General features: G+C 35.5%; 1 protein-coding gene across 1 annotated transcript in view; it reads left to right on the top strand.

Annotated features, from left to right (window-relative positions):
• Positions 1–928: 928 nt before the first annotated feature.
• ptpn18 (protein tyrosine phosphatase non-receptor type 18) overlaps positions 929–9,799 on the top strand; it is a 174,490-nt gene continuing 165,619 nt past the window's right edge. Inside the window, exon 1 of the mRNA XM_051933588.1 lies at positions 929–1,202. Within this exon, the coding sequence (XP_051789548.1) occupies positions 1,110–1,202 (93 nt within the window). The 5' untranslated portion in view covers positions 929–1,109. The remainder of the gene's footprint in view (positions 1,203–9,799) is intronic.

The following is a 9,799-nucleotide window of genomic DNA, read 5'->3' as shown; positions in this document are numbered from 1 at the left end:
CATGCTAGGTAGGCTACTATACATTATTTGTCCACATATATGGAACCTTTTGAAAGCACGAATAATCCATTTCATATGCAAAGAACCATTTCCAGAAGAAAATAGTTTTTTTTTCAATTAAGGATTCTACAGGGAACCACACAGTTTAGTAAAATGCCAGTAAGGGACCATTATTTTTAAGAGTGCCAAGAAGAGCACATTCAAACAGACGCTCCAAAAAAAAAAAAAAAAAAAAAAAAAAAAGATTTCAGAGAGTGCATTCCCCCACGAAGAAAATACCTTCCCTTTACAAAAACAAACAAAACTCAAAGATTTTATCTAAACTTGTGTATAAATCAACAGTATAATAAATACATCAGTAAGTAATTTCCGGGACCCCTGGGACGCATATGCGCACTCATTTCACAAACACCAATTACCCAGACTATTAATTGAGGGGACCAGGGTTCGAACCCCGACTTCAGGTTAAACAACTGTAACTGTGTCGCTCATTTTAAATACGTTATTGCCACATTTTGCATTTTTACACTGTACTTGACAATTTCTAGAACTCATCTTCTGATTATGGTACTAAAACAATCGCTTTTTATTATATCTCGCATTTAATGTAACCGAAATGTAAACACATGCAGCAAAGTTATTTGCGTACTTCCGACCACACAAATACTGACAGGCATGGTTAATAAGAACAGTCTTTTTATATGACATTGTACTGTTTGCTCCAGTAAACCAGGAAACAAACCTGAACTGAATCCAAAGCAGATAATACATTATCTATGACTGGAAAAAAGCAAAGATAAAAAAGACCCGCCTTATTGCAGAGAGCGAATTAGACAGCCAATAAAAGTGATGGGCAGGACAAAAAGGCGCAATCAGGTTAACAAATAGGCGGGGCTACTCACAGGTTGAGTTCTATCAGTGTGTCAAAGCAGGAGTCGCTGTCGCCAACCTGTAGAAACGAGGTAGTAGCTTCTGAGCTCGGCAGTTGAATCTTTGACAGAGTTTGATTTGGCTCTTCAGAAGAAGGAGAAATGTTGCCAGGCGGCCACTGAGTTGTGGTGAGGCCAGCAGAAATTGAAACCTTAGAGAAGAACGACCAGGTAGCAAGGATGAAGCGAATTCTGGAGGAGTTTGTACAGCTGACAAGGACTGTAGGACAGGCTGAGCGTGACCTGGAAAGCCGTATCGACTCCGAATTCAGTGTGAGTTCCCCATTGTGTTGGTGTTCAAATAAAGAAGAGTAAAAATTAATAGTGTATTGTTAAATAGAACTGACCTGCTTGAATCGCGGCAATCTCGTCACCAAAGTGTAGTCCTTCGTTTCTTTAATCAGAACTGTTAGCTAGAAGTTGGCTATTTTTGTAAACTGCAGTTACATTTTATACCAAGTAAACTGGTGCGCGATGCAAGTTTTATTTGTGACTACACCTTTATTTTCAACCTAAATGCGTGAAAACGGTACAACAGAAGCTCCAGCAAGCCAGGTATTTCCCTTTTGTAAATCAAAATAAGAAAAAGGGAGCCCTACGATAACTAATTTGAGTTATATTTAGTATTTATTTTAATGACAGTATTACCTAATGGATTTCAAAATTAGCTAGCAGGCCTAGGTTGCTCGACTGTGTATCTTCCAGTGACATCCTCCCATTATCCAACCCGCTATATCCTAACTACAGGGTCAAGGGGTCAGCTGGAGCCAATCCCAGCCAACACTGGGCGCAAGGCAGGAAACAAACCCCGGGAAGGGCGCCAGCCCACCACAGTTCCAGTGATGTGCACTAACCATTTGATGGACAGTGGCTCAAAATGGGAGAAGGGGCATTTTTCAGGATAGAATTTGTGCCTTGCTAATATAGGACACACATCAGTGCTCACCTTTATTTATGTTTTTTTAATTTAGCAGTAAATTTGAATGTAACTTCAAAGGCATTATAATATGCACAACCTTGGCAAAAATACCTGCCCATGATTACTGGATTAACAGCAAAAAGGCACTCAATCCCTGAAACACACACACATTCTATATTTTTTAGTATAGCACATCATAAGAAGGCAAAAGAGCACATTAGATATTTCCCATGTAGTTACATGAAATACCAAATGCAGTTGCTTTCTGTCTTCACTGCAAGAGTTCACATGACAGAAAAAATGTATAATATTTTTGAGACTGCCCGTTGTGGGTTGAAAATTCAGGACACCATTTGAACTTCTCACCTGCTCCATACTGTTAGACTTTCAGCAAGGAAAAGTAAAATTTATTATGATCCAGAACTATGAAGTACATTTTAATAAATATTTCAATATCTTTGGTGTTTTCATTAGTGATATTTTTGTCTATGGATAGAAGCTGCTAAGATTGGAGAGCCGTTCTTGTCCACTTTGTACTTAACTGACGTGAGCTTGGAAAACTGTTGTTGATACAAGCATTGTGCAATAGATTTTTAGCAACTGAAGCAAGTGTTGGAAGTGCTAAATTAGCATCAAACTCTTTGAATATATGGTGCATTGCATTCTTCAGGTAGGTTTATGCAGCATGAAACACCCCCCACTCTGCCAGTATATCTGATCTGACTGAACATAAATGATACTACTGCCCAATCTGAAACCTGAACCTGAGATGTGTTTTCTTCACACATGAAGACACAGAAACACAGGCTGTCACAAATGTCCACAGTTTTATGATGCTTGGCTTATATGCAGTGCATGTTAGTTGATAGACAGAAAATGCAGTGTGGTGTAAAGAACTGTTATTTTATACATTTGTAATACATTTTGGTGGCTGATAATCACAACAAGCCAACTAGAAGAGCTGCTATTATAAGTAAAGCAAATGTGTATGGATTTGTGTGTAGACATTACAGCTACAAGCCAATACCATCAGCACACAAATAGTTATTAAGCATTTTTGTTGAACAAATAGCAGAATTATCATAGACCATACTTTATTTCCATATGGGATACAACAAGGCATGCTGCTTATCACTATTTTCTCTCTCTCTATTGCAACACAAAGGAAAAGATTTTACTCCCAAATGGGAGAAAAGGGCTCTTGCACCAATAAGGACAGGGCCTAGGGCCATTGTTGCCACCCCTCTTGTGGTGGTCCCCAACAGCTGTCATATTTTGTATGGTATAATGCTAGCCCTGCTCCCAAAATCTTGGCTGCATGAAAGCAAGATTAAACATGCATGATTAATTTTCTTAATAAAATTAAGAGTTTTTAAAATTCATGCTTGCCTGCCAGGGAAAGACTCCACCATTTTTCCAGACATTGTATTTGATTAGGAGGGTTTGAAGATCATGTTATATGCTTTAGTTAACCACTATAGTTTTACAAATCAGGAGGTGCAGAGTACACTTGCTGTAGAATTCCTGACATTGTCCTAAGTTTATAAGGATGAACAAACATTGCCACATTTCTAGTGCATTTTTATCCTATGTGTTCACTTGCATCTTAACAGTGAAGCTCAGTTGTTAATTTTTCACAGCTGGTTAAAGGCCCCTGTAGTACTGTGTTAGAGATTTATCTTTTATTTCCTATGTGGCTGCAAAATCTATCTATCTATCTATCTAAAAAAAATATCTTAATTATGGTATGCAGAATGAATATGTAGCTGTCTGTAGCAACATCTTGTGTTGCCGTTTTGAGGTGTGATTTATGAAGACAATTTAAATATGAAGAAACTAAATCAATATTTTGCAATTCTGACTTTGTTAAACTGTCAAATTTTATAAGGCAGGTTTTTCAAGCTATGCCTTCCACTTTAAACATTTTGGGGCCTTACTTGAGCATTTTTATCAGGCGTTAATGCTTTTATGCAAATTGTATATATTACATGATAATGTTAGCTGATTTTGGTTTTAACCTGCTATAGATTTAGCATTTGTTTTGTTCAGATATGCTCAATAGTTCAGAAGACATTCACTGTTTATTTAGCATTTCAAATGCAGGTATCCTTAATAGACACAAGTCCTTAGTAGCGTATTACATGTGGTGTTTCCATTAATGTCAGTACAATAGCAGAGTGGCAGAGCTCTGTGCTGGAATGTGCAAATGAAAACATTTGAATAAGACTGACAGTATTTTTTATCATGTAATCTGAGTTTGTGGTGTGGGGTATTTTTTCCATCCCATTTTTGACTATGTTTTTGTTTTAGTGTTTGGTGCTACTTTCACATAGAATGATGCTAAGGTTGGTTAGTCAGTGAGCAGTTTGCACTTTTATGTACAGTGTTTTTTGCTCAGTTGTTCACACTGTTTCTGCATGTTCCCTTAAATTGTACAGTTAAATGCGTAAAGTACTTGAAAAATGCTTAGTAAGCCTATTGGCCTGCTCAGTGAAAGAGACACATTTTACTAGGGTGAAAATGCTGCCCTTCAATTTTAGACACAAGTAGCAGTTAATGTTACGGGCTGTATGTTGTCTGGCTTTTACAGCATTACGTCAGAAGGTTATTTATTTAAATTAATTAAATTACTGAAAGCAAGTGGATCTATAAAACAAGTAATTATTTTATTCAGTTCTCACCAGTTCCATCATCCACAAGCTGATCATATTTGCATTACAAAAATTTTTCATGTCATTTTCTAACCCTCTTAGACCATGGTTTGCATTGGGTGCTGAAGCCTGTCCCAGCTAGCAAAGGGTGCCAGTCCATTGCAGGGTGAACACCCAAACACACTATGGCCAATTTGGTGCTGCCATTTCCCCTAACTTTCATGTCTTTGGACTGTGGGAGGAAACCGGAGTGAATACACATAGACACAGGGAGAACATGCAAAGTCCACACAAGGAGAACCCAGTCTGTAAACTCTGGTCTCCTCACTGCAAGGCAGCAGTGCTACAACTGCACCACCATGCCACCCTTTACAAGATCTGTTTTAGCGATTTTGATATGTGCATTCTTTTCCTTATCATTTTGTTAGTAGCCCTGTTTGGGTAAGTAATTTATTTATTGCTTTAAATTTAAAAATGGTTGATTGTATTGATCTCAAAAGAGCTATGCCACAAAGTTTCAATAGCAGATCAGGAGGCAATAGCCAGGTGTAGCATGAAATGTTATCCTGGACATATAACCTGTCTACTTACTATAAATGTTCATGAGATGGATTCTCTTACTTCTAGCATAAAATAGTGGTCTGTCTTATTTGGAAATAAAGCAAATAAATAAGTAAGTAAGTAAGTAGGCAAAGCATCAGGACATCACCAAACCACTGTTCAGTTACAGTTACTTACAAGACAGAAGAATCTGGGTAAGTCTTGTCTTGCGATTAATGCAGTAACTTCTGTTTCAAGAGTTCTTTTATTTGGTCACCCTTAGCTGGCTACATACTGTGTATGGCTACACACTAGAGTCATTTGGTTGTTTTTCACATGTTAAATTAAACAAATTCAAGAAAACAAAGCAAAATACAACATAATTTAATACATGATAAAATGCAAGAGTCCACACAAGGAAAGATGAACTGAAAGTACAAAGGAGTATGAAAATATGAACTGTCACACCCAGAGAATAAAGATCAGTACAAAGCACTAGGTCAGTGAATACAGGAAATTGTGTTAAATTATAAGGGGAGAAAAAGAAAGACAGGTAGGTATGATTTGGTTGTGATAATTTGTGGATGTCAGTGGACACATTTATGGAGAGAGAAATCCAAAGACCACAGGTAGGATAATCAAACCTAAATGAGATTTTTGTAAAAAAAAATGTTCACACAATCAGAAAGAAAAAAAATATATAAATATTGGAAAATATAGTTATACATAGTATTACTAAGGACAGTACAAACCCTATGAGAGAGATGGAAATGTCAGTTATGGAGTGGAAGTAACTTATAAAATAGTGCCAGTATTTCCATGTACAACCTGAGTACAATAGTAGTGATCACAAATCATGGAGATGCAAAGATTGTGCCTGCCATTGCAGAAAGTTTGCCATTTTCCCTAAAGGAAAGCATGGTGTCTATGAATATGGTTAATGAGGGAGGGTAAAAAATCAAAGATTTGTTTGGAGTATCAGATAGTTTGGCTTGTTTCTTATTAATCAAAGAAGTGATAACGTTAAATACAAATATCCACAATGTGCTGGCCATTTTCTCTTTATTATTTGACCCTAGTGTGGCATGCTAGGGAAATGGTGAGACATCCTTTTATTTTCTATGAAAGACAATTCCCATAAAAGTAAACTAAAATCTAAATTTGCAAAAGTGTTTCTGGTCGTGTGAGTTTAAAATAGTCTAGTTATACTGTGTTCACTATATTTTGTAAACAAAGCATTTAATCATGTTAAATAAAAAACAAATCTAACACACATTGCTAACATCTCTTTAGCTTTGGGAAATTAATAGAAAAGGGTACACTGCTCTTTTGGCATTGTCTATCAATTTGTAGATTTCACAAGCTGCAGTTTATTTTAACATCTCCTAAGTTTGTAAATAAAATGTATTTATTTGAAAGGACATATTTTAGAAGATTGCTTTATCTGATATATACACTAGCCTTACCCTCAGTGTCGACAGGTTCTGGGTTGGAGAACATCTGAAGAAGTTTTTACATAAACTATGTTAAAACTGCATTTTGTTTAGTTGCAGTAACACTTTTAAAGTACTTTATATAAATTGTATGATATCTTTAACCATGTCCCCATCAGATAGGTCATTCATGTGATTCTCATTTTAATTTTGCATACACTTGGTACCAGTATACCTCAATTTCTATGCTAAAATGTAAAAAATAACCTCTGCCAAATCATCCGCATATTTTAGGACCTGCTTAAAACAGTTCCAGGTTGTGGAGGACAAAATCTTTACTAGCAACATCAAGATCATGTCAGAAAGCATCCCTGCATAGAGCACAAGTCCACTGCAGTGCACACTTGCACATGCACCAACATTCAGTCATGCAAAGCAAAGTTAGAGTGGTCTTTTTTTTTTAACATCTTCTGCTTGATATGTTAACCAAAAGGGAGGCTAGTCTGTGAAGCAAACCGTAATTGTAAGGTTAACTTTACTATAAATATTTATAAAGCTTAATCTTGAGTAGCTTAATCTATCTCCTCACAAGACACTTTACAGAGCAAAAAAAGATTGTATAAAAAAAGATCTCATATTTTTTAATTCTTGTTAATACAATCAAATGATATGATGTAATACCTGGTGTCACTATTTTCTATGAGGAGTTTAAAAAAGGAGCAAAGGGCAGAAATATATATAATATATATTTAATATTTTATATGGGCAAATCATTCTTGACTAATGTATTTATTTGAGCTCTGAGCCTTCACTCATTCCATTTGAATTAGAATTAATTCCATTTGAATGAATTAATGTGCATCTAATTAATTTGAATTAGATCAGTGTTATTAATTTTAGATGTCTTTCACATAAGTGGTATTTTAATCAACATTTATGATCTACGAAAGCAGCTTAAAAGAAACTAAAGTGATAGCAGTAGCAGAAATATTCTTTTTGCTCTGTCAAGATTCATTGGTCCATTTAATTGGCAGCTTTTTTTTTTGAGCTTTTAAAAACACAGCTAAGAAGTAGCCTCATTTAGAGGACATTAACAACTATAGAAGACAAAAGATAATACTACAAAAATAAAAATCACAACTTGTATGGATACAAACTGAAAATAAAGATTGCAAATGAAACTGTTCAAAATAGAGGGGAAAAAAGATAGTAGGAAATAAAGGAATTGTTTGTAGTTGCCTTGGAAATTATCTTAATATAATGATCAGGTGTTTGCCTTTATACATTAGTCCCTTCCACACAGTGCAGTTTTTTTTTTCTTTGGCAGAGATTTATTATAAGTCCTTTCAGTTTGCAGTTGCATTCATATGGCTTCATGGTGCCTTTTCCTAAATTGTATAAATATTTTATAGAACAATGTGTAACAGTTTTTATTATCATGAACAATGTTTTAAATAATGATACTATGGCTAAATCTTCACCAACATAAAAGTGCAGTGTCATTGATCTTCATGTTGTCTTATGTGACCAGTGGACAGAACAGCATAGCCACTTTAGATGTTGGGGCACCAGCCAGGTGGTCCTGTTTAATAAGCAGAACAAACAAAAATTGTGCACAATGGCATGACAAAAAAGATGGGCTGAAACAGCTCAACAAATAAAGGTTTGCCAGGTTAGAAAGGCACAGGCAACTCGTCAGAGCCTTCTCCTGATCGGCTTCTGGGTCCAATGTCGGACGTCACTCCCTGGGATAGACTGGTTTTTATAGAGCTATGACCAGGGGCATGACCAGTTCTCAGGCCTGCAGCCAGGGTTAGTTGTCTTTGATGAGTGGTTTCTTGGAGCAGTGGGTGAAAAAGTAGAGATGGTTCACTTGAGCACCAGCTTTCCCATCCTAAAGTGGAACTCCAGGTACAGATGCATGGTGCTTACTTTCCCTGTTAAAGAACTTTGTACAAAGGGTTTTTGTGTCCTAAACATCATAATTAATTAAGTATATTTTAAAATAAACTTAAAAATAAACATTTCCTGATACAGCAAACTGCAATCAAGTTATCAATTTGTTCTATGCATGCTATTCATGACACTAATATTAAATATTTTGTATTTAATAATATGCTGTATTTTAATTTTTCAAATCTTTCCAGTGGTCTCATCATGCAATTAAGTTTGAAACACAAACAAATGGCACAGCTAGCTTGGAATGATGTTTCAGTTTGAAGTGGTCCTTTATTAAAAAAATGTGGTCCTATCATTCAGCTGACTAAAAAGGCCCAAATGCTAAAATATTTGCCCAAGCAAATTTTACTTATCATTGCTTTTAATTTTTTTTTACCATGGGATGAGCCAAAGCATATCCATGTCATGTAGCAGGACAATGATCCAAAACATGGTTAAATGAAAATAAATATTAGATAAAAGTACAGATTTAAACACCACTGAGATGCTCATTTTGGGACCTGAATGAACAGATCATGCATTAAAACATTCAAATATCATTAGCAGAGTTATTTTTTCATTAAAGGCATTGGATGTTGTGATACTTTGAAGAAATAAGCATTTATGTTTAATGTTAGGATTTGGTTAGAAGATGTCAAAATTGTCACTCTGAAAAATTTGAAATAGTGTGGGAAATTCAATATGGAGCACATAGTTTTTTTATGGCACTGTAGATTCAAGTATTTTTTTTGTTTTGTTAGTGAGAACTTAATGGTAACTTATGTAACAAGCGGAAGCAAGTGAAAAGTGTATATCAAGCTATTAAATCTTCTTTTCTTTATTGTGTTTAATATCATTTATCTCATTTTCAGAAATCTTGTCAAGTTGCTTACTTCTTTGGCAGATTTTTTTTCCTTCTAGTTTTTGTAGTGGCATTTTTTACAGTGATACAGTTGTCTGATGTTGTCTATTTTTGTATTGGGTTTATGATGACAAAAATGTAGTATACGTTGTCTCTTTGAGTCTGTCTGTTGCGTTTTTGGTATCTCAAGGTAGATAAGTGTTTTATATACAGAAGCTTGCATTTTTAGTTGTGGAATGAGACCATTAGTTTTGTTTTTAAATACACTGCTTGCCGATGAACCAATTTACAGAAGTCTGTTCCTATTTTTCTGAGAAGTGCAAACAGTCTACAGTCAGTAGTGTACGGAATGGAAAGTTTAGGTAGAAATGGAGAACAAAAAGAAATAATGTACACATTTGAGCAGCTCACCACAAGAACTCTTACATCTAGCTAACAATAGATTTGGAGGGGTTTGTGTGTGTGTGTGTGCATTTTTTTCATTTGATTAAACATTGCCTTGACGAACTTTTTCTTTTAGAACTGGT

This window comes from Erpetoichthys calabaricus, chromosome 11, assembly GCF_900747795.2.
Source record: "Erpetoichthys calabaricus chromosome 11, fErpCal1.3, whole genome shotgun sequence".
Lineage (NCBI taxonomy): Eukaryota > Metazoa > Chordata > Cladistia > Polypteriformes > Polypteridae > Erpetoichthys > Erpetoichthys calabaricus.
This window is presented reverse-complemented; position numbering and strand designations above follow the sequence as displayed.